This window comes from Camarhynchus parvulus, chromosome 18 (genome assembly GCF_901933205.1).
Source record: "Camarhynchus parvulus chromosome 18, STF_HiC, whole genome shotgun sequence".
Classification (NCBI taxonomy): Eukaryota; Metazoa; Chordata; class Aves; order Passeriformes; family Thraupidae; genus Camarhynchus; species Camarhynchus parvulus.
Genome location: NC_044588.1, coordinates 2,108,985 through 2,134,527, shown reverse-complemented (window position 1 = coordinate 2,134,527; position 25,543 = coordinate 2,108,985). Strand labels below are relative to the sequence as shown.

The window sequence follows — 25,543 nt, the reverse complement described above, 5'->3', positions numbered from 1 at the left end:
ACAACAGACCCCCTCTGCTCTTACACCCAATCAGGTTGTTAGGCTTGAAAGGTACTGTGAGTTGAGTTCTGATCAAGTAACATCATGAGGTGCTTTTTTATAGGGCAACTGTAATGCACTGTCCCTGTGTCAACAAACACTGCAAAGTTTAATCCCAGATGTAAATATTTTATCTAAGTGCAGATGGCTGTGCAGCCTGCATAATTTAACAATGTCATGTAATGAATATTATATTTATGTGTTAAGTTACTTTTCCCATTTTTTCTGGCCTTCCAGCAATTATTTCTGATCTGTGGTTGGTATACTGCTGACTTGTACTTCCATTTTTTTCTGCACCGTGTGTTTTACAATGGTGTGCTCCAGCTGGTTATGACTGCAAAGAAGCATGTACAATATTTATAGGTGCAACCTGAGTGTTGGCTAGTTAGCACTGTGTTATATTATCCTTTTAACTCTGTGCTTTGCCTGAAAGTGTAATGCTTTAGTTGGATTGCACTAAAATGTATAGCTGTTCAAAGAAAATTATTCCTTGTATTTGAATCTGGCAATTAAGTATTTTGCTTTGCAGTAATTTTTGCGCGACCAGTAATTGTTTTTTACAAGAAGTCATTGAAGACATTAATTATGTAAAATGAATACATTTTCATTTTGTGTGGTAGATTAAGAACTATATTTAACTGTGAAACTTTGAAACGTGGCAGGTGTCACACAGATGAGCAATGCAGATACAGCCTGCAAATGAAAACTTACTTGAGCAAAAACTTGAGCCCTGGAAAACAGAAATGGGTCAATCTTAGGGCATTTGGGATCATCTTTAGGCAGGAAGAGAGGAGCAGGCATTAAATTAACATCTTTGTTCTGCTTTGTGTGATGGAACACCTTGGATTTAGTCTCAGTTCCCACAATAATTGCACAGTCCTTGGTGTTTGTGTGATGCCCTTTTAATAAAGTTCCTTTTCCTGCAAGGGCCAAGCTCAAAACCTGCTTGGGCTGGAGGAAGGACAGTGGCACCAAACTGCTCCCCAGGGGCAGAATGAATTGGAATGGGAAATGGAGGTTTGAGCCCTGCAGCCAGCTGCTTTCTCAGAGATCACTGTGGATGTGCTCATCCTTCTGGGTCACATTTCTTAACAGTGTTATTTACTCTGTACTGCAGAAAGACAATATTGGGAGACATGAGGTATAAAACCACAATTAAAAGATTTACCAGTATGGATCTTCTCCAGCCTTTAAACTGCATCTCTCCTAAATATTTTGCCCTTGCTCAGAGGCAGCTGACAGTGCTTGCAGCTCCATCTGTCAGCCACAGTAGACTATTGGTCATTGTATTTATCCAGGTTCCACCCAGCCAATGTCTCTTCATTTCTAGGGGACTGAACCTGGCAGAGGATGTTCAGTGTACCTGGGAGGAGAATGGCTTTGACATTGACATGTGGGCTCTCTAAGCTGCTCTGAACTTCCTCACTCTTCATAACTTACTGCATGGTCTCTTTGTCAGTCCTTCCCTAGATCAGCCCTGTCTCTGGTCTCTCCTAATTCTAGTGCAAGAAGATTTGATATCAAATTGAAAATGGAGGTGGAGTTAAAGCATATCCCAGTCTGTTTCTAGAGGAACTTAGCACAGTAACATCTGTAGTGTTAACAGCAAATTAACTAAACCAAAAATCACTGAATTCAAAGGGGCAAGAAAATTGTTCAGTCTGTGCATTTAGAAGAAGGGATGTTCTAGCCCATATACTGTCTGGCAGTTATGAGTAAACTCTGTAGTAAATAATCATACTCATCATATTGGTTTTTCTTTTCCAGAACAGCAGCTCAGTAACTGTGCCAGAAACACTGTTGTTTGTTTCAACACTGGATGGAAGTTTGCATGCTGTCAGCAAGAGGACAGGAGCAATCAAGTGGACTTTAAAAGAAGGTGAGCAGGAGGTGTCCTGATGCCCTCTATTCAATAGCAGAAATAACAGTCAAATTAATTGGCAATTCCAACTGTTGTAGGATCTGGTAGATACTCTCTTTTCTTTTTTAATTTTGTTCTTGTTCCAGAATTAAGCTACAGTGTTTCTAGAGTCATGTTCATCTTCGTAATTTCACTTGTAGGTATTTTCCAGGTTTATGTGAGGTGTTTTTAGGGTTTTGTTTGGTTGGTTTTTTCCCCTGGATGTTTAAGGTGTGGTGGTATAATTGGTAGGTGTCATGTTTTATGGGAATGACTGCAATATAAGCAAGCATAGAACAGAATAGATGTGTCAGCTTGTGGAACTGATGGCAGAGGGATTGCAGGATTCTGTCTCTGGAATACCCTACATTCTCTGGTGCAGTGCCTATCATGCAAACCTCAGGGATTTTTCTATAGCAGATGTTTAGGAACACACAGTTTTTTAAATAAAAGAACTGCACTTGTATAAAGGAATTTAGCATTGTTCAGTGACTGGAAGTGATTTTGTAATTTTAATTACTGAGCAGAACTAGCTCTGTCTTGATGAAAAATTTAGTATTTGTAAACAAAATTAGCAAAATTTTTTTAGTGGGACTCTGATTATGTATGGTAGAGGTGATAGTAACACCTTCACTACTGGAAATAAATTAGAGGGTCAAATGGAAGGAGTCAGTGACTGCATCATTCTGTCCTCTGTTTTTAAACCTGTCAGTTTAGTAGGTGAGCTGAAGTGCTGGGAAATGGATTGTGCCTATCTGGTGTCTGCAGCACCAACCAGTTGTTCTTGTTTGTGAAGCCATTTGTATTTGAAAGCAGATCTATCAGACAAAAAGTTAACATTTTAAATGAGCAAAAAAGGCTTTTGTAGCTCTTACAGTAGAAGGGCCTAAGCCAAGTATTTTCTTGAAGGATCTCGGTCTTCTCCCATCTCCTGTTTAAATTTAGACCCCTCCTTTTCCTGAACAGCCCTGCCTAAAAGCAGGTTGTCAGCTTCCCAATTTAGTGCTGCTGTAGGCTAAGAAAAACTTGCTGGTCTCTTTGTCATTCCAGTGACACAAACATACCTTGCCTAGTGCTAGTCCAGAAGGGTATCACAAGTGGCATTGCTTTGCAGCCACACTTAGTAAGTGACAAGAGGTTTTTTGAAGAAGAAATGAACACCCTTTGGTAACAGAAATGATCTTGATCAGAGTGTGTTGCTCAAGGAACTTCCCTTGTTTAAAAAAGAATTGTTGCAAAACTCTTGTTGGTTCTGTAGAACTGCCAGACTGGATCATCTGGTTTTATGGAACTTCTTGTTTCCTCTCTGCTGCTAACTTCTGCATCTTATGTACATGAATTGTGCTCACTCGATTTTTGCAAAGCACTTACTGCTCCTTAGTTTATTTCTGTGTAATAGGGCAACACACAGGGGTCAGTGAAAGAAGAGTTAGTGGGAGGTATCAATGTTCCAAGATGCCTCCTCAGTTAACTGAGTTAAGTGGACATGGAACAAGGCCCTACACATATAAATTGGTGGCTGAATTTGTAATGGGAGGGGGTTTATTTATTTTTGCAAATCTGTATTTGTTGGTGGTCACCCTGTGGGTGGGTGGCCCAACAGACAAGAAAATGTTGGAAACAAATGAAAGCCCATTCAGCTTTCTGTGCTGAACCCCTGGAGAGACCTAATAGTGCAGAATTCATTATTAATATTAGTGTATAAACACAGTAGTTGGGTGCACTGTCTGTCAGCAACAGGCTGGTGCTGTAACAGAGTCTGCCTGGCAGGAAGCTGCCTGCACTGCAAGCAGTGCTCTTGCAGCTGCCATTTTACCCTGTGTTGTAGCTCAGGTGCTTTGAGAAGTTGTGGAGGTCACCTGGAGCACTGCAGAGGCACTCACCAGGAAGGGAACATTTTATTACTGCACTTGAGCAGCAAGGTATTTGACAAAGAGCAATTGAGGTACATTTTATTTTCGTTAGGGAAAAAAAACAAGGCCATGTTCATTATCAGGCAGTGCTTAAACAAACATGAATATCTTGCTATGTGTGGCTTGTTTTCATGTAGCACTGAAGCTTATCTTAGGTGTGTGGAGTAAATGAGCCAATGATTATCACCACAATAACATGTTTGGGTTTCCTTCCTTCATGCAGTGCTGGCCAGAATAGTTATGCTGCCCATAAAGCAGGCAAAAATTAGGTCAGTTAGGAATAGGACTTTCCACTGTCAGAAATAAGCTGTGTCCCTGCAGTTATATGTGATGAGACTGTGCACTTATTTGTTGAGGGTGCTTAAAATCTTAATTTCCTGCTGGCTTCAATGGGTATTGTTCTCTGGCAGCTCTCAGGATTTTTCAGTGAGCAGGTAGCTCATGCTGCTCATTTCCTGGGCCTCAGAAAGCTGGCAAATGGTTGGAAAGTTCAGAGAAAAATCCGTATTTCTTCTCCCCTGTGATTTCTGAGAGGCACCTTTGCTTGTGCTGTGACCCCACACAAAGAGCTGGTGTTGAAGGCTGTGGAAAGGCTGTGGCTCACATTTCACAGCAGGGGCTGAATGAGGCTCTTGGTGCCGCCCCTGATCAATACAAGGAGCTGTCAGCCCTGAGTGACAGTGGGACAGGCTCCCGTAGGCTCCCACGTTTTCTGCACTTGCGACTAGCAAGATACTTAGTCAGCATCCTCAGTAAGGTTCCTTAGGATGAAACCTCTTTCCCAAAACTGATGGCAATAAAACAACTTCTGTCATTTCCTGCAGACCTCTTTGAAAGGTACACAGGTACAGCACTTCAGATTTGTGTTTACATGCAAGTGGACAGAGAAAGAGATGGTCATGAGAAAACTGCTAGCAAGGCAGAATCTGGAGAAAGCTCTCCTCCTTCCTGTCAGACTTCATTTCACAGTTCTGATTTCAGGATGAGCTTTAAGACTGTGATTTTAAGACTGTGCTGTTCCCTCACATCTTTGTAAAACTCACCTTGTGTGCCTCTGTTGACTCAAGAGCTTGGTTTATTGAGCACAATATTGAATTTGAGATGCTAAGGCTGCAGTGTTTCAAGCTGTACTCTTGGGCAGGCTGTTCCTCTGTTCTCTCTGTCCTGTTGTTCAGAGGGATCTCTCTTTTTTTTTTTCATTCACCAGCTCCTTAAAAGCTTTCCCTTAAGAACTAATCAAAGTATTTTGCCAGAAGAACATTTAATATATGCAGATTTGGATCCTCATTTAGAGCCAGTAGAAATTTTGTTATGATCTTCAGTTCTTTGTAGCAGTCAAAAAATGATGGTCCACAATCAGTTTAAAAGGTTTTGATTTCCAACACCTCACTCATAACCTGTAGATTTTAGAGGATGCTTATAATAACACAAAGGTATAAAGATTCTATTTATGGGATCCAATATACAGATTTTAAAGGGCGTGTCTGAGGTCTGTAGGTCCTGCTTTAGTAACAGTGGTTTTTCACTCAAAAAATAATATCTTTGTGCATAGTTGTATATTAATAAGGATTGTCAAAACAAAACAGTTGTAGAACAATACTGTTTTCAGCAAATTCCAGAGCACAGTTTTTGTCTCTAGCCTCATTTGCAGTCCCTGCAGCAGCAGATGAGGATGGGTTTAAATTGGCCCGTTAGCCCAAACCTTGTGGTAGGGCCTCAGGGCAGGAAACCGTTTTTTTCCAGCTCATTCCAGTGGGGCAGTGACTTAGTCACTGTTTCAGCCTCCCACTTCTCCTTTCCAGTCATTGGCTCTAAGGGCACATTACAGTGATGACAACATGCAACTTTATCTTTATCTTGTATGTTAAAAATACTCAGAGTTTGGGCAAAGGGCAAATTTATCTTAATTTTTTTACGTTATTTGTGAAATATGGAGAAAAGTCAAATGCATTATATTTAGTGTATGGGTACAGTTTCATAAGGCTTTTTTCCATATATATGTGCAAAGTGTGGGTCAGAGCCATCTGAAATGTGTAACACACTACTGCCCACTCACAAATATATTCTGGCCATGATGCAACCAAAACTGGATTGGAACATCTGCCTGCTGCCAGGTCAAAATGTTCGTTTTGGGGAAGTGGAATAGAGCCAAATAATTTACCAAATTACTGGGCAGGCATTATGTTAACAGGTTTCTAATAACTGCTGTATTTGTAAACAAACACTTGGAGTTTTAGAATAAATCTTTATAATGCAGTATCAATCTCCTTTTAATTTTTTTTGCTTAACAAGGTTATTTTACAACTTTTTGCTAATAGAGGCTGTGTTACCAGTTCGGGAAGCTAAAGCTTGTGTGTGCTGAATTGTAGGTTTTTAATGTAGGAATCAGTAACACAATCCATCTTAGCAGAGGCTGCAGGAAAAAAAAATTGGAAACCATTGGAAATATCTATAGAAAACTCAGTCTTCTCTCCAGCACTGGAGATATTTACAGGATGGTGTCCTGCTTCCTAACTCACCCCCACCATGCTCCAGAGTTATTTTGACATCTGTTTGCTTAGTCTAGAAAGTGGAAAAAGCTTTCTGTAGGACCTTGCAAGAACTTGGCTTTTCCCTGCTACATGGGATGGAAGCTTGAGGGAGAGGGACATGTATTTTTCACTTTTATCACATTTTCTGTCCAGCTTTCATTCCAGTACAGAATAGTTGCTGCTTTGTTCAGTGGTTGTCACCACTGCTGTTGGTATTGGAGCAGATCAAGCCTGCTACAGGGACTTTCCCAGCTACAGAGAGCTGCAGTCCAGGGAGTTTTGAAAGCAGTGACATGGTTCAGCCCCAGCATGTCAACACTTGAGTGGGGAGCAGCTGGAGAGGAGAGGAGGACTCAGTACTCTGACTTTTGCCAGGGCTTTTTCTGTTTGACCCCTTGTGCAGCAAAAGGTGACTTCAGTCACAAGAGGGCTCACTCTTTTACTGCTCTGTGTTCAAGCATATGAAAACTATTGTAAGAACTGGTAACAATTAATTGAACTTGAGATTCTCTTTTTATGTCAGAACAAGTTCTTATTTCAAAAGAAACTTTGAAATAGAGGTTGAAACAGGTCCCAAACCACACAAAAGTGAATGTGAAGAATTTATTGTCTGTCTTCAAAGGATCTCTGCAGAGCCACAACCTGGGTTCAAGATCATGAAAGTGTTAAGAAAATGAGAAAATTTACATCACCTCAGTAACTAAAAATGTAGAAAAATGGCTTTCTACAGTCTCTTTCAGGTGGATGGTGCTAGTAGTGACAGGAGCATTCCTTTCACTTTAGAAAACTAACTCCTCCATCCTTGTGAAGAACCTCATGTGTGGAAATGAATCAGAAATCCATAAATGCTTTCTAACAATTCACACACAACATTTCAGTGTGCAGGAAGCCATCAGAATAATCAGTGTTTTGGTTCATGTGCCACTAAGTACTAAAAAAATTCCTGCTGCTTTGTCATAAATTCTTAATTTGTTCTATCTACCACTTTTTTATCATTGCTCATAAATCAAGTTTCAGTTACTAAAAAATCAAGTAAAAGCAGGATTTTTTTCATTTCTGATGAAGAACATGATGTTGAAGACATGGTACTAAAGAGAAGTTCAAGGACTTTCATGACAATGATGCTTCTGTACACACTGAATAGCTTGGGATTTGCCATGAGAATCCTTCATGTCATCTGATAAGCAGCAGTGCTTCAGAAAAACACTGCAAAACACAGAGACATTCATGAGACTTCTGGCATTGTTTATTAAAGTGTAGAAGACATTGATTGATAACATTGGAAACTGTTTTAAGTGACATTTTCCCAACAGCTTTCAGAAATACAAGCTGAGGGATAAAAGCTCAATGCAAGTAATCATTGCACATAGATATGTGTGTGTGTGTCCTTTCACTGCCGTGGTACTGTGTGGGCAATAAAACCATGCAAAAATTCTCAGATCTTTAACTGGAGCGGAGGGGAGTGCTTTATTTTGGTTGATAAAAATAGATTGCCCAGTCTTAGAAAATTAAGTAAAACAAGCTATTAGCCCGGAAATGTTTTGCTGAATTACTACTCTCCACTGTATTTTCCAGAGAGAGAGGGAGCTCAAGGGAAGCATTACTAACCAGGCTCTCCTGCAAATGTCAAGGACAAACCAGGATCAGTTGCTAGAAGACATAATCTGCCTTTGAAATTTCCTGTAATTTTGTTCATGTTTTCCTGAGCAGTGTTTGAAAAGCCCCTGAAATACTGAGATATTTGAGGCAATCCCAGTCTGTGTTGGTCTGCTGAGGTGTCCTGCCCCTAACAGTGCAGTTAGCAAAGTTGGAGATTGATTCAGATTGTAGTAGTTTTACACTGTAATTTCATCTAAGAACTTCACACCACCATTTAATTCAGAGAAGAAATAGTACTCTAATTAAAATTAAAAGTTTCTGAAGATTATTCTGACAATAAACTATTTATGTTAGTTAGTCTTATCTTTAGCCCAGGTTGACTAGAAGGTGATTTTACAGAATATCTGCATTGTTAAAAATGAAACAATAAATATGCAGTCACTTCAAAAAGAAGTTGTGCAGCTTTGTTACTCCTAGTGATCATTTGAGGGCATTTTTAGGAATAGGAAAGAGTTGCCCCAGTGCTGCTGATGAAGCTGCTGTTGTCTCACAATAGGTACTGGCACCACAGGTGAGAGTTTATTTTCTTACCATGTAAGACACTCTGTGTAATCAGTTCTTCAAGAGACTTGCAAAGTTAATTTGGCTTTTGCCTTTAGCAATGCTTGTAGTGTTTGCATTAAATCTTACTTAACTGAGCCAGGTGTTGCTTGTTCTGATTCATGATGCTGTTTCTTTCACAAAACTTAGCATTCCCTTCCCATGAAGCATTTGTGATTACAAAACCTCTTGCCTTTGGTCTTTAATGACTCTCTTCTTTTAGGTCATTTCACCCAGATTTAGGGATACCCTAAGTCCATAAACTTGGTCTCAGTTTGCCTTTAGTAGTTCAACCCAGCAGCTCAGCTCAAGTCAATCCACTGTCTATGATAGGCAAAAATTGCTTTTCTCTTGCTTTTCCCTAAGGATGGAGAACTGATGATGTAAGTCACCATGTGTTGTATTAGGTATTATAAAACTTGTGGAATAATTGAAGCAAACACTGAGAAATAATTGACATATAATCAATGAGAGGGCCGTCCCTCCCAACATATCCTGAAACCAGTTTCTTCACACAAAAGATAGAAATTAATTGCTTGATGTAGTTAATGCAATAAAAGGTCTGACTAAGCAGCCTGGTCTGTAGAGATAGATACAGAAGATGAGTCACTAAGATCCTTTGTCTCAATGTTAATTATTCTTATGGCCTTTGATGTGTGTTTGGGTTCTCAATGAATTAAATGGAGTTTATTTTGACACCTTTGGGATTGTATCCTGGAACATTTTTTAGGCTCAAAGAGAAAAAAATGACATGAAGTTATATACTGAACAAAGCTGCTCTGAGTGTTTACTGTTGTAAGAAGAAATCGATGAAATAAAGATAACTGTACTGTTATCCTCATATCCTGCTTTCTTTCTGTCTCTAGCATAAGTGTTCTTCTTTGGTGGCTGTTGCTTTCAGCTCTGTTGCAGCCAGGGATCTGCTTGGGTGGGGGTTTATGATTTTTTAATCCATGTAAAACCAGGTCATCCTTGCAGGCCATTGCCATCAAACCCAGCTCTGGTGTGGTGCCATGCCCTGCAGAGTGGTACAGACTCTGTAAGCCCTGGGTACTGAGCCCTGAATTTCCTGTTCTTGTCCTGCTTAGCTCTGCAGATACCCCAGTACACTCAGGCTTCCCAGAACCTGTGCCAGTTTCCCAGCCAAAGGCTGTCAAAACATCAGTGTTTTTGTTCTCATTTCCTTCCTGTTGCATCATGATGTTTGCATGGAGACAGAAGAGGTGAACAACAGAGTTTGCTTGGTCATTTTTCATCCTCTTACTCAGACTCATTCCAGTGTTTGATTTTCCCTGTGGAAGTGGAGATACTTAGAGGATTGCATCCTCTTGGCTTCTGAGGTATTTTCTGCCAGTATACCCATTAATAAACACATTTGTCTTGGAAATTGTAGAGTATGTCTTATAAATCAAGATACTTCTATGGTGTTGGCATCAGGAGTGAAAATCCTGTGATTCAGGATTTTGTAAGCTCTCAGTAATTTTGAGGTATTTAGTGTTGGTAAAACTGAACAAAGGACTTTGAAAGACTTTCCCAAGTGCTTTGTAGTTTCCCATTTTATGAAGCAAGTTCCAGGAACAAGAGGAGGCTGCTGAGAGTTTACTTTGAACTGGGCATCAGCCTGAGCAAGATGTTGCAGGCCTGGCTTGATCCTGTATCTGGTGAGTTCAAGGGATTCAATTGCCAGTATTTTGACTTTTTCTTTTTCTGTGTGTGCAGATCCTGTCCTCCAGGTGCCAATCCATGTGGAAGAGTAAGTCTGTTTCCTTTGTCTCATTTACAGCTTGTTCGATTTTCACTGACATCTTAAAATTTGGTTTAATTTTAACCAAATCCATCTGTGTTCTAGACAAGCTGCACACCTTGCAGAATGCCATTTAAGGTGGTATGGGGAACAGATAAAAGGATAGAATTAGCTACATATAATAGCTGAGAAGAAACATCCTGTCTGCAGCCTGTTCTCTGGAGCCCTTGCTGGGTTTGGACATCAGGGCTGTGAACTGTGCCAGGGGTGGCAGGTGGGAAGTGACAGAGCCAGGACTGATTCTGGGTTCTGTACTTGTCCCCCTCAAACAGAGACTAAAACAAGTGAAATACGGGAAACTACAACCACCACCACAACCAGAATCTGCAAATGACCTCCTCAACCTGTAAATTCAGATTGCTCCCTGCAGCAACTTCACATTTAGCTAATAAATTTGGGGCTTGAACTTTGTCTCTGAAGTCAGTGGTGACATCCTTTCTTTTTTTGATCATAGAACCATAGACACTAGGGTCTGAGTTTGTTTGGGGGTCTTTGTGTAGTTTGGGTGTAGGGATCCCTTTACCTCTCAAATTTACTTAATTCTGGAAACTCTTTTATTGTTTCCTGCCTTCCTTATGCTCTCTGGTTTTGTTTATTTGTTTAGGTTTGTTCTAAATCTGTGTCATTTTAAGAGCTTGTAGGTTTAGTTTAAAAGCTTTCACCCGAGTCATTGCCTGCCACATTTGGATCTTTGTGCATTCAAATACATTAGTGGTCTTATGTTTTATCAGTTCTGAAACTTCCTTATATTTTTTAATTTTCACAGTAAATAAATTAAACTTCAAAAAATTCAATGTCAGATGAACTTCTCTGTAAAGCCAGCAGTGGCCACAGTTTTTTTCCTGCTTTCTGAGAAGCACAGTACATTTTTATCATGCTCAAATCCTGCTTAAATCCTAGGCCAGCATTTCTTCCAGACCCAAATGATGGCAGTTTGTACACACTTGGTGGCAAGAACAGTGAAGGCTTGACTGTAAGTATATTTTTAAATTCTCTCCTAAAAAATGCCTCAGTCAACCTCATGCCTTTGCAGAAGGAAAACATACTTTTACTTTGTTAGAGCAGAATGTTGCCACCTTGTGATTGCCAGGAAGTGATTTCTACTTGAAAATATCAACACCACGTCTTGTCCCCATGTACGAATTTTCTGTAACTTGCTAAAATAATGATAATTCCAATTAAAATTTATGTTTTGTTATCCAAATTCTGAATAATCTCAGTGTGATTTGATAGGAAGGTATATCCAAAATAACACCAGTCAGATGTGTCACTCTTCCCAAACACATTTTTAAAACCATCTGCCAGAAGCAGATTAATAAATGCTCTGTGCTAACCCCTTTAGAAGATCTTTATAGGATTTAGTAAGCAAACAAAAATGCTGAACCTTTCAAATTAGTCACCAATCTATGTAGGCCACAGCCTCTGCTTAATGCTTGACTTTCATTTTTAAACTTTGGCGTGATACTCAGATAAAATGTTTGGCTTACTGCAAAAACTTTTTCCTCAGCTGCTATGATTTCCCTTAGGAACTTGGGCATTGTTAAATATTTTAGTATTTACTCTGGCTGAGTTCTCAGCTATTATAATAATAGAAATAACCAATGCAATTATTGCTTGTTTGTTTGTTTTTCCCCTAGAAACTTCCATTTACTATCCCAGAACTGGTGCAGGCATCTCCCTGTCGCAGTTCTGATGGGATCCTGTACATGGGTGAGCTCAAATTTTATCTCCTTTAGATTGCAAGATGTTCAGCAACTACAAAATGTAGATACTCCCAGACAGACTGAAGGAAATAGGCCTTATTTTGGGTATTAATTATGATTTTTCATAAATCTTTCTGATAACAGAAAATCTGATTAATACAGAATGCAGTTCCTGTGTGATGATTAAAACCAACTGGTTTTCCTGAAGGAGTAAATACCTTTTCTTAGCAGTGAGATGTCTCTATGGGGATTTTTTGTTTCTTGAGATGCAGTCTCTCAACAAAATATGACTTCTACTTAAAATCTTCTTATGATTATATATGTCATTGACTGTCTGATAGTTAGGATAAAATTAGCAATCCCATTGCACCACAGTTAGACATCCTCCACTGTCTGACATACAGTCAGTTCATTTACAGTACAAATAATAAATATGTTGCTCACTGTCCTGACTCATTTTAACTGCAGATGGATTTGGGAGGAGAAAAGGAGAAGAAAGGATAGTTATTACTTATCACAACAGTAAAATATGTGAAGATCAGAGCGAGGTTAGTTTCTAAATCTCCTGAAGGGCCAATGCTCCTCCTGGTTCTGCACTTCAAGTCTTGCCAGTAAATGAGAGAAAAATGTTTATTTGAAGCTTCTAAATACAACATACATGTATTAACTTCAAAGAATTTCTTAAAGCCATGGCTTACATAGTATTGAGTTGGATGTTTGGATTACAATCCTTAAGCGATTTGTAAGGTGTAGACTCTCACTTTTTTTTCCCACCTCCTGTCTTTCACCATGAGCACTTCAGTCTCCTCATCTGAGAACTCCTGGGATCTGCTGCACCCAGAGTTCTGTTAGATTTTATGTGTGAAAAAATCATTCAGCCAATAGTATTTATTCTTCTAAATATTGTATTTGGGTTTGGGGTTTGTGGTCAGTATTTGGGATTGGCCAGTAGTGCTAAATGACAAACCTAAGCCTGGCTGTGAAAAACTGTTTTATTAAAAATTCTTTATTTGTGCTAAGTCCACGAGTCTACAAAAGAAAAAAGAAGACTGGAAAGCTGAATGAAAGTGCAGTTTTTCCAACTGAATGGTAATGTGACTTCAATTATGATTTCAGGTAAAAAGCAGGATATTTGGTACGTGGTTGACCTCATGACTGGGGAGAAACAGCAGACCTTGACTTCCTCTTTTGCAGAAAGTCTTTGCCCATCAACATCACTCCTGTATCTTGGGAGAACAGGTCATATGCTTTTTTTTACTGTAGTTTAAAAGAAAATTCTGATTTTTAAAGTTTAGGCTCATAACAAATGACCCTGTGGTCAGTTCAGGTTTTCAAGTTTATTTCTTGGAAAAACTTCTGTGAACTATGATTTTAGACTGTACACAGAACAATTATTAACTTTAGCAGCAGAGAGATAATGTTTTTTAAACTTTGGCAGTAGGTCCATTATTCTTTTTGTTGACAAGGTGGCATTTGTATTGTAATTAATGGTGTATTCCAGTACCAGCTGTGAACTGTTTGTTCTGTAACATACAGCTTTTAAAAAACTGTTTAAAGATGGAAATAGAGCAGATCCACTGACATCACAAGTGCAGTGAGCTAAATGTTTGGTAAAGTTAGACCAACACCATGGAGGTGCTGCCTAGAAACAGGAATAAGTGTTACAGACTTGTTCTTTAACCTCTCTATCAGTGTGTCCCTTTAAGTGGGATGGTGTTGGGAAAAAAGGAACTGCTGGCAGCAGTGAGTGCTGTGTGGTGTTTGAGGAGTGTCTCAGATTTGAGAAGATTGATTCTATTCTCTCATAGGTTTTTTTGCTTCACAGACTGTATATCTTTTAACAGAGTACACGATCACAATGTATGACACCAAAAAGAAGGAGCTGCGATGGAATGCCACCTATTTTGATTATGCAGCTACTTTGCCTGATGAAGACATAAAATACAGTAAGAATTTAATTGCTGTCTCCCTCCTGCAATGCAGTTTTGTGTATAGGCAAAAATATTCTGATTTTTTGTGTGGTGCATGTACTTCTGCCCATTTTTATCCATCACATACTGCAAAATCTAAAACCTGTTAGGTAGCTTCAAGTAAATTGAGTCCAGCAGGGAGCAGCTCTTGAAGGTGTGATCCTTTAAAATCAGTGAGAAATGGCAGGAGAGGCAGCAACTCTGAACTCTGGTGCACAACCTGCTTGCAATGCTCCTGAATGGCAGCTGGACTTGTGCCTACCCAGTTCTGGCCAAGGCTTTGCTGCTCAGCTGCTGTGCAGTGAAAGGTGTGGTGGTGACTGCAGTCCAGAGCTGTTCCTGTGCATTGTTAAAGCTACAGAATCCAGGGAAGCTCCACACGTTTGTGCATTGCAGAAATGTCCCACTTTGTGTCCAACGGGGACGGGCTGGTGGTGACCGTGGACAGCGAGTCCGGGGACGTGCTGTGGATCCAGAATTACGCGTCCCCCGTGGTGGCTTTTTACATCTGGCAGCGAGAGGGGCTGAGGAAAGTCCTGCACACCAACGTGGGCATCGAGACCCTGCGCTACCTGACCTTCATGTCCGGGGAGGTTGGACACATCACCAAGTGGAAATATCCCTTCCCTAAGGAAACAGAGACCAAGAGCAAACTAACGTGAGCCTGAGATTCTGCTCTTCTCACTGTCCATTTGACAGCTTTGTCATTAAACAGAACAGTTAAGTGTTGTGCTACAAGTTGCAACGTGGTGAAAAGAATGCATAAAAGCATTTCTAGTTCTCCAGGTGTTCTTTTATATAATATTTGATCATTTAGTCTGTAAGGTCAGAGACGAAACCAAAAACTTTATAAACTTAGGAAGTGTATATTCCTAAGTTTTATCAGATGTTCTATGTTGAATAGTTTCTCACACTGAGGAATTAAATTGGTTTTCCTAATGTGAAGCCTTTCACACTATAAAAATGATGCATAGCCATTTATTGAAAAATGCAGAAATAGCACACGAGTTATGTCAAATGAGTGAGTGATGGTGCTGTGAATAATGAACTGACAATGCTTTCATAATTAAACAAATAGCTTCATAGTACAGCAGTACTTCAAATAATTTTACAGATTAAGGCTTTTCAAGATGCAAATACTGATGATTTGGGAAGCTCCTGCGTTGGTTCTGCAGGGTTGTGTTGCCCAGGTTTTAGCTGAGATGTTAACACATCCATTTGCCTGCTGCTAACAGTGACTGTGTTTCTGCAGCCCAACCCTGTACGTAGGGAAATACTCCACGAGTTTGTACGCGTCGCCCTCCATGGTGCACGAGGGAGTCACTGTTGTGGTGAGTGGGGAGCTGCCAGGTGGGAAGGTGCCTTTCTGAAATGAGTGCTTTCCTGGGCTGGGAAGAAAGCTGGAAATGGAATTGTGCATAAACTTATATTAAATTGAAATAGAAAATAAAACACTGTACATCTACAGAAATTTGAGGATTTTGAGATTTTTATCAACAAATGCTTAGAAAATTAAGTGTTTCCTGAAACAATTAACAACCATAGAATACATGACCATACTTTCAGGATCATTTCCAATGCTGCAAAGAAGTAACTGCACATCCCCAGGAACTGGGCCAGGCAGGCTCAGCAGGAGCAGACCTGAGGTTACTGCTATTGTTGGTGCGTTGTAGTTCATGTTAAAATTGCTGGTTTGTTCATCAGAGAAACTCCCCACAGACAGGAAACTGCATCATAGTTCTGTTTTGCTCATTGTGGCTGCCAGGTAGGCAATACAGATCCTGTTTAACTGTAGGGGAAAGCAAAAAAAGAGTAATCTCATCTCCCAGGCAGCATGTCCCTGAAAAGGTCCAATGTGCAAGGTTGTGGCAGCAGCTGCTGAGGGCGTAATGGCCGTGTTTACTCACAGTGACTTTGCTGCCAGTAATCTTTGCTTGCCCACCCATTTTGACCTCCAGATTTTAAATTTTGTTGACTATTTAAATATTCTAAGGTCACAGTAACAGTGATTGTAACACGGATCTCTCTGCAGCCCCGTGGCAGCGCCATTCCCTTGCTGGAGGGTCCAAAAACAGAAGGAGTCACCATTGAAGACAACGGCGAGTGCGTGATCACGCCCAGCACCGATGTCAAGTTTTCAGGCAGGCTGAAGGAAAAGCACAAGCTCAACTACTGGAATGACTGGCTGCTGATAGGTGTGGGAGGCCCTGCCTGGCCATAATTACTGAATTCTAGGAATAGAGTCTAATTTATCTTCATTTACATATAAAATAATGTGTTATATATCCGCCTGCCTTCTGTTTTTCGCAAGGATCCTGCCTTATACTGTGACGAGGTGAAGGGCTCCATGTATGGAAAGTGATTTATTGCTTATTTGCCCCCTCCTCGGAGAGGGGTATAGTAATTTATTCTTTACTGTAAATACTGTATTTGGGTCCGTTTGGATTTTTTTATTGTGCATGTTGTTACCTTAATTCTCATCATATGGATCGGACAGTCATGTTTTCTCCATTTTGTAAATGGATTAAAACACAGAGGCTGAAGATAATGTTTATTTCTTGTCAGCCTGTCCTGTGTGTCCCAAGTCTCTGAATTTTGTAATCCTTTCAGTGCATTTATAATTTTGCTTCAAAAATGAGGAACTGTCTGAGGTTCAGTTTTAAGTGATGACTGGTGATAACTGACTGATGTATGTGACAGGAGCTCTGGGGCAGGGACAGTGTGCAACTTTCAGCTTTTTAAAGTGCCATCTTTCTCTTCCCATGATCCCTTTCCTTGCTAATACCCTCTCTCCTGCATGTCAGGCAGTTCCCTGCAGAAGTTCGTGTTCCCCTGCAGCTCTCAGTGACCTCTGCCCTCCATTTTCCCACTCCTTTCTCTTTCCTGCTCTATATATGAGCATCATGTTTTGTGATGTTCTCACTCTTCAGCAAAGATGCTGCAATCAAGTATATCTTTCCTAAAAAAGAACAACTTTCTGTTTCAACAAATGTGTTTTATTTAAAGGGCACCATGAAACACCATTGTCTGCCCCCACAAAGATCCTGGAGAAATTCCCAAGCAACTTACCAAAGAGGCCTGAAAATGTGATTCCAGCTGACTCTGAGAAAGCCACTTTTGAAGAGGTTTGTGATGAGAATAATTCTCTTACTGCATGAGAGAAGAATATAAAGGAGTGGAAGATGGGAAAGGATACAGGAGGAAAATGCATGGAATTACTTCCCATTTTTTGTGTCAGATGTTCATGTACTTATCACGTAGAATCACTGGTATGAGGAAGTGTCATTCCTTGTTTCAGAGTTAAGGCTTTCTGCAGCATTTTTTTCCCCACATGCAAACTTTGACTTTGGTAGGTTTAGAAATGACTAAAAATGATGCAGCAGAAAGGTGGCCAGGCATGCCTCATTACCCACAGAGATACTGAGCTAACAGAGCTTTTTTTGCCTCAGGTCATTGACATTGTTGAAGGTTCCTCAACAGAAGGGCCTCCAGCTGCTCCAAAGGAGATGGAGGAGACTCCTGCTCGGCCCATCCTACGGCCAGAGGCTCCAGTGGACTCCATGCTGAAGGACATGGCCACGATCATCCTCAGCACTTTCCTGCTTGTGGGCTGGGTGGCTTTTATCATCACCTACCCAATGGTAATGCTGACCTGGCTTGATGTACTTGTGAGTGTTGGTGGCATCAGGAATGTTGTATAGCCCAGAAATTATACAGGAGTTAGTGACACACTCCAGGGATATTTCCCTCTTCACAGATGTGCACTGGGGAGCAAAGGCACAAGTTTGACTTAACAGGGATTTCTCTGGCCATATGTGCCAGCTCTAGAGAGGTTTTGTTTTCCATCCACCAGTTGTGGTTCTTGTAGGTACTACTCTTTTTGGACATGATCACAGCACTATTGGCTTTGCTCCTCTCCTCCTCACCTGAAACCACCATCAGGTTTTCCAGGTTTTGAACCAAAGCCTTTATCTTTCTGTGGTTTAAAGACTCCTGGTCAACCTAGTAACAGCTTTTTTAACCAAGCCATGTGATTTCTCATCTTGGCAATGGAAGTCCAGAATGAAATAGAAATTGTGAGTCAACGTTCCCCAGCCTGTGTGGTTGGCAGGGACAGGGCGGGAGAGTTTGGCTCCCACCTTTTAGGAGTCGCTCCCCAGAAGCTGTAGAGTTCCCTTGTGTGACCTGAGTGCCAAATCTTCACTGAGGTCCTTTCTCACAGAGTGTCCACCAGCAGCAGCAGAGGCAGCATCAGCTGGAAGAGAAGATCCAGCTCTTGCAGCAGCAGAAGCTGCCCTTTGGTGCTCCCGGTGAGCTCCCGCCCGAGGCAGATTTCCTGGACACGTCGTACGGCCGGACGGAGAGCTCAGCTGCCAGCACCCCAAACCTGTCCCCCCGAGCTTCAAACCACTCTGCCTACTCCAACATCTCCACATCTGATGCTGGGAGCTGCCTCTCCACTGAGCAAGAAGAGGGAGGTAAAGTTGACTCAGTGTGGTTTATTGTGTTTCTATTCCCCAGTCTGTGTGATGGTACAGAACAACAGTTATTGATGATACTTCATAGCTCAGCAAGATGAAAAGAACCATTCAGGCTGGGCCCTGCACCTCAGCAGGATTGTTGCTTTACAGTAACAGCCAGCTGTGGGCTTGTGCTGCCCAGGGCAGTGTGTTCCTGTCACTTGCAGCCATTCCAGGGAGATACTCATTTAAATAAAAACACATATTAAGATGATTAACTGGACTCAAGAAATGGGGATTAGGCAGCACAACCTGCCTGCCTACTCTTCCTGTGCACTCATTGCCCCTTCAAAGGCTACTAAACCCGCTTCCATGACTGTCAGCCAGCATTTCCTAAATGCAACATCAACTTTTAGAAAAAGTTTGGCTGCTGAGAACCACTCATTTCTCACAGTCATGAGCCATAAGGTATGTGTAAATGTGTTTTGATTCTTGATGTTGGCTCATTGGGTCACCACAGTCTATTTGCCTACTCAGAATAAGTACCAACGTGGACATGTTCATTTCTTTTGATCATATGTGTCTTAAATTTGAACATGAGCTAAAAGACTTTTGCAGACTGACCCCAAAGTCTGTGCAGTTGTAAAAGGCTGCCTTGCCCCATCCTAAACCAGTGCTTGTTTTTCTTTTCTTGTTCAGATGAAGAAGCAAACCGAGTAGTTGTTGGCAAGATTTCGTTTAACCCTAAAGATGTACTGGGACATGGTGCTGAAGGGACAATTGTTTACAGGTAGAAAAGAATGTGTGCATTAAACAGACCAATGTTGTGTTTGAATTAGGTCCTTTTAATTTGTTTTTTTAAAAAAGCCCTCACATCTACTATGAACAGAAATGAAACTTTTTGCATGTGTCTGGAATACTTTCATGCATTTTCTTCACCAGCAGAAACTACTTTCCTTCGCTAAGAAGTGTTTATGGGCCAAAGGCACCTGTTTCCAGCACAGGAAATGCTTTCATTGGCCTCTACAATGGCTTCTGTTGTCACGTTTTCTGAACATGCTGTGGCTCCAGAGTGTGAAGGGTTGTTGTGCCTTCCCTCCCTGGCTGCAGGGGCTCCTTTGACAACCGTGATGTGGCAGTGAAGAGGATTCTCCCCGAGTGCTTCAGCTTCGCGCAGACCGGGAGGTGCAGCTGCTGCGCGAGTCCGACGAGCACCCGAACGTGATCCGCTACTTCTGCACGGAGCGGGACCGGCAGTTCCAGTACATCGCCATCGAGCTCTGCGCTGCCACCCTGCAGGAGGTGACCCACGGGCCTGGGAGCATCTTCTCCCTGCAAGGCCTTCACTTTCCTTGGGCTTCAGTTGCTGAAGTGCCTGACACAGGGGATGTTCCATTTACTCCCAATGTCACCTCTGTGACAATGTCATGCTCCTAGAACAGGGCTGTTTCCAAACCTGTAGAAAGACATCCCTAACCCTGGACTGATTTATGGAGAGAAGCTAGAGAAGCTGTTGTCCTTTGATTTTTAACTTCTTGTGAAGGACTCCCTTCTAGTCATCCTCCCCCTCCTACCATGCAGACTTCGAAGACTGTTCTTCTTTCTGGAGTACAGTGCTATACAGAATTCTAGCTCTGAATAAGACTTTAGAGATCATCACCTTCAGCCAAAAAAAAGCTCTTTGCTGTGTGTTACCAGCTAGCACAATTTATCCATTTTAGTGGGTGAAGTGCATGGATTTGTTATTTATGCAGCTTCTAAGCAGTGCTGTGGCTGACTCTCCTGGTTCTCTGTTGCAGTATGTTGAGCAGAAGGCCTTCAGTCACCATGGCTTACAACCCATCACTCTCCTGCAGCAGACAACGTCTGGGCTGGCTTACCTGCACTCCCTGAATATTGGTAAGAACACCTCTCCTTTCAGGACTGGATGGAGAACTACCTTTTCTTAGCTGTAAAGTAAACTGGTCTGGTACTGTTCATCTGGCCTATAGGAAGGCGACCCTTCCTATGGCAGGGGAGTTGGAATGAGATGATCTTTGATGTCCCTTTGGACCCAAACCATTCTGTGGTTCTATGATTTGACACCGACCTTGTCCCTGCAACATTCTGCAGCCCTGGAGTACTAAACCAACTCCTTACTGTTGGTGCAGGGTGCTGAAGTTTTTAAATAGGAGTTGTATGAAACATGGTGGAATGAAAAAAAATGAAATTACCAATGAAAATCATTTGACTTTGGTTTCATGAATGGTGGTTCAGCCTTGTGAAAGGTCCACTTAAAAATTTACAAAGATTGTTGGGACTGCCTGAGTGGACAAGTGGGTGTTTGTAACAGTCCACAGGGACCTGAAGCCCCACAACATCCTCATCTCGATGCCCAACGCTCACGGGAAAGTCAAGGCCATGATTTCAGACTTTGGGCTGTGCAAGAAGCTGGCAGTGGGCAGGCACAGCTTCAGCCGCCGCTCGGGCGTGCCGGGCACTGAAGGCTGGATCGCCCCAGAAATGCTGAGTGAAGACTGCAAAGAGAACCCTGTAAGTCCCTGCAAAGAGAACCCTGCAAGTGCTCACCCTTCCCAGGCTGCCCAGCACCAGGCCAGACCCTAAAATAGGCAGCACCTGGTGCCTGGGCCTCCAGGCTGCCTTGCAGCTCAAATCTGTGAGTCAGAAAATTTCCTTCTGCTCTCAGATGCAAAATAACCACCCTGTGAGAATCAGAGCTTGCAGGGGCAAAGATGTCAGTGCTAGTGAAGGCTGTTTCTTTGCAGACATACACTGTGGACATCTTTTCAGCTGGCTGTGTCTTCTATTACGTGGTGTCTGAAGGTGGCCATCCCTTTGGCAAGTCCCTGCAGCGGCAAGCCAACATCCTGCTGGGAGCATACAGCCTGGAGGCTCTGGAGGCAGGGAGGCACGGTAAGGACTGTGCTGCAGGGATCACTGAGGGCCCAGGCTGCTAAACACCAGCACCAGTGACAGGCCAAGGCCCACAGTGACTCCCAGCCTGGCAGAGAGGAAAGCTGTACTCCTCAAATCCTCCTGAAGTAAAGGGCCTACAGTTCTTGGAGTTAGTGCCCCAGGGCAACTCTGTAGTCTTGACTGTGAAGTTATTTCCTATTTAAAGAAAGAGGGAGATGAACTTGGATATTCTTAGTCTTTGATAGTCTTTCTGTTGGCTGCCCAGCACTTCTGTGAGGGCAGCACTTGGACTAGCAAGACAGGAGGAAGTAGAGACCATAATGAATTTCTGAAGTACAAAATATTATAAAATTACAAATTTTACATTTTACTACAGCCTAAAAATGTAGAGAAAATGAAACAAAAGAAGTAAATTTCCTTACACACTCTTCCTTGCAGAAGACATTGTTGCTCGTGATTTAATAGAGCAGATGATAAACATGGACCCTCAGAAACGGCCATCTGCCAGCTGTGTGCTCAAACACCCCTTCTTTTGGAGTCTAGAAAAACAGCTCCAGTTCTTTCAGGTTTGTGATGACCTTTTCTCTCCTCTCACTTCTCAGGGCTTTTTCAGGTCTTGAATTCAGTCTCTCTTTTGTGCCTGAGGTCACAGAATCCACAGCCTTACTGAGAGGAGTGAGGCAGCCCAGTTGTAAAACATGGGTGGAGCTCCTAAGCAATTGGCTTAGTCTTACAGCAGATCTTTCAGAGGGGGCCAGAGCTGATGGTACCAAGGTCAGTTGGTGGGAGAAGCAGTACCCACAGCTGCAGTACCCACAGAGAACATGGCCAGGAGGGTTTTCAAGAACAGGAGTGAACAAGCACTGAATCCTGATGTGGGGTGGGAAATGGCTGAGGGCTTGAGAGCCTTTCCAGCATTATCTTCTCCTCTGTGCTAAAAAGGCTTTGGAAGAGGGTGAAACAAATCTCAGAAACTTCTGTATCCTATTCCCAAGTGCTGTCATGGAATGGAATTCTAACTTTACTACCAGGACAGGCTGTAATGGGCCAGAAGCAGCAATTTGAAAATATTGGGAAAAACTTGGAAATAAAACTAGAAATAATCTGAAGGTCTCTTCCAGGATGTTAGTGACCGGATAGAGAAAGAATCTTTAGATGGTCCAATAGTCAAGCAGTTAGAAAGAGGTGGAAGAGAAGTGGTGAAAATGGACTGGAGAGAGCACATCACTGTTCCTCTTCAGACAGGTAAGGGACAGCACTTTGACAGAGTGGGAATTACCTGCTGTTCCCAGTTTGCTGGGACAGGAAAGTAAGGCTAACACTGTCTCAGTTTTGGCACATCACTGTTACTTGCCAGTAAAACGTTTCTTCAAATGGAAGTACGTGTTTATGTACTGAAACACACCTACAAGGATCTGTGGCTGCAGACGTACACCCCAGCACCTAAAACTGCATCACAACACTCAAAACAATTTGTTTCTCTTGCAGATCTTCGAAAATTCAGATCCTATAAAGGTGGCTCTGTCAGGGACCTTCTGAGGGCCATGAGAAATAAGGTAAAGGAGTAATTTCCTCGTGCACTCTGGCTTCCTGCCTCTGGCTGCTGTTGTTGCCAGCCTGCATCAGACCCTGATTTAGGTATTGAGCTCCTTTACAAGAGCCCAGTAGGAGGTTACTGTGTTCAGGAACGCCAACAGCTCTGTTCACAAGAGGCTTCTGAATGAACCCTCTGACTGAGCTTTTCCCTCTTCTGTTTTCCTCCACAGAAGCACCATTACAGGGAACTGCCTCCCGAAGTGCAGGAGACCCTGGGCTCCATCCCAGATGATTTTGTGTGTTACTTCACAGCTCGTTTCCCTCGCCTGCTCCTGCACACCTACCATGCTATGCACATCTGCTGCCAAGAAAGACTCTTCCAGCATTACTATGCTGAGGACTCTGCAGAGCTGAGCCTTACAGGAGACACAGTTTGAGAGGAGAGGGATGGAGCTTTCTTCTCTGGAACCAACATTCCAAGCACAGGCCTACCCTTAGCAGGGAAAAGTGGGATCAAAGAGCTGAATTCTCTCTCTGTGAGGAAACCAATCTTCCAAAAAGTGCCTTGTACGTGTGGCTGTGCTGGATCAGGAGATGGTGAAGCTCAGGGCGCGAGTGGCAAAGCGATGAACCGTGGTGATGGAGTTACTGACTCCAAGGCAGTTTTCAGGACTGTGGAAATGAAGAGCAAAAGCTGGATTTAACCATCACCCAATATCCCTGTACTGTATGTGATTTTGTAACAGATGTGTTTTACAACAACAACAAAAAAAAATCAAATTCAGTGATTGAAATAATATAATTACTTGGGACTGGGAAGTGCAAAAGGAGCCCTTTGGTTGCAGCAAATTATCTGAACCTGCCATTGCACTGCTGCCACATTAGGCACACCCCAGTGATTGTAAAGGGAATCATTCATGATTATCCAACAAATGGTATGAAAGTGCCATTTCTGTTTAACCAGTACTACTCTGGAAAGTTAGTCCCTTATGCTTGAGCAGAAACAATTTTAAAAAATACGGACTTGAAACATCAATTCCAGGTTTTCCTACTCTGAAAATAAGCCTTGTTGTTTAATATGAAGCAGAACAGGTTTATTATTTGCAGAACAGGTTGAACAATCCTTGACTTAACTCCCAGTATGAGAACAGATCAAGTACCTGCAGCAAACACCAATGGCAGCTGGGGGCTGCCTGTGACTCATCAACTGCAAATGTCCCTCAAGGGCTAAGAAAAGGCCCCAGCCACAGAGCCGGGGTGAGATGAGTCCTGGGAAAAAGAGCTAAACAGGAGCCAAGAGGTGCTCAGAGCAGTGAAATCAGGGCAGTGTTTAAGGGGTGCCACAGAGCTGTAGAACCCCATTTCCTGTGTGTGTGGGCTGGTAATTCCATCCACAGGAGCCTGTGTGGTTAAAGGTGCAGTATTTCTTTACACTGGCCCTGAAGCTGTGACAAAGTGTCACGTGTGCTAGGATGAAGAAATGCTGAATTCTAATGTAACTGGGGTGTTCTTTTACAATATATTTATTTAATGTATTTATATTTATTTAATTTTTACTACAAAGTGGTATCAAATCCATGTGGTACAAGTATGAAGCATGCCAAATCAGTCTTAATCAGTTTTCTCTTTAATCATCAGATAACAACTGGAAGAGGAAAGTGATACTGCATCTTTCAATGGAATTAATGAAAGGAGAAATTAGAGAGTTTGTATGACTGTGCCATTGTGTCTTAAATAAATTATTGCTAGTAATACCCCATGTATGATGGGGTACGTACAGCTATTTTTCTGGAGGTACTTTACAGGATGTTTTTTTCCTACTTTTACAATGTGTGAGAGCAATTGACCTAAGATGCCAAACTGTGCAGGTTACATGTTCTAAAGCTTGAAAAAATAATGGTAATTTTACCTTGAAGGATTCAAAGCCTATTTCATATTTTTGTATTTCTCATGTAAAGGTCTTTTATAAATCTACTAAATAAAGACTCAGCTTAAAACCCCACAGCTTTGAGTGCCATTGTGTGGGCAGGGACCCCAGCAGGCCCCTGGTGCTGGCAGAGCTGGCAGAGCTGAGCAGGGAAGGGGCCAAGGCCTGCAGCAGCCTGGTCCTGCCGCCCTCGGGCAGGGACACGTGCCCGTTTTTGAGCCTGCTCAAACCATTTCCTGCCTGCTGACCCAACAGCGAGTGCAGGAGTTGTTCAGGTCGGGGGGAGCCTCCCTGAAGGCCCAAGAGCCTCGTTGGTTACTCTGACAGTCCCCAGGCACCAGCCCCCTCCAGCCTGGTGGCTGAGGCAGGTGTACAGCTGAGATAAAATGGCAACACTTTGTGTTGCTCTGTGATGAAGAAATACCCCTAAATAGTTTTGGTGAAACTGAGCTGGTGACTGATGACGTGCTTTACAGGAAACTGAAAGCCACTAAGACAGTTCTGCTGCAGCCCAGCCTTCCTGGGCCCCAGTGGCACAGAAGGCTGGGCCGAGGAGCCTCTCCCAACCTCTCCACTGCTTGTTGAGGGGGCCTGGAGTGAGTAGGTAGCTCATATAGAGGGCAGTAAGCGAGATGGATCTGAAAG

The 25,543-nt window shown here is 42.3% G+C and overlaps 1 protein-coding gene across 1 annotated transcript in view; it reads left to right on the top strand.

The window, feature by feature from the left end:
• The window catches only part of ERN1 (endoplasmic reticulum to nucleus signaling 1), a 32,326-nt gene extending 7,351 nt beyond the window's left edge, over positions 1-24,975 (top strand). The window contains 22 exon segments of the mRNA XM_030962195.1: positions 1,807-1,918; positions 10,302-10,335; positions 11,287-11,359; positions 12,024-12,096; positions 13,206-13,328; positions 13,934-14,035; positions 14,456-14,717; positions 15,312-15,390; positions 16,092-16,254; positions 17,066-17,184; positions 17,509-17,700; positions 18,282-18,537; positions 19,219-19,309; positions 19,630-19,690; positions 19,693-19,821; positions 20,319-20,418; positions 20,852-21,051; positions 21,285-21,432; positions 21,874-22,001; positions 22,557-22,680; positions 22,924-22,991; positions 23,202-24,975. Of these exon segments, the coding sequence (XP_030818055.1) occupies positions 1,807-1,918; positions 10,302-10,335; positions 11,287-11,359; positions 12,024-12,096; positions 13,206-13,328; positions 13,934-14,035; positions 14,456-14,717; positions 15,312-15,390; positions 16,092-16,254; positions 17,066-17,184; positions 17,509-17,700; positions 18,282-18,537; positions 19,219-19,309; positions 19,630-19,690; positions 19,693-19,821; positions 20,319-20,418; positions 20,852-21,051; positions 21,285-21,432; positions 21,874-22,001; positions 22,557-22,680; positions 22,924-22,991; positions 23,202-23,408 (2,844 nt within the window). The 3' untranslated portion in view covers positions 23,409-24,975.
• The last annotated feature ends 568 nt before the right edge of the window (positions 24,976-25,543 follow it).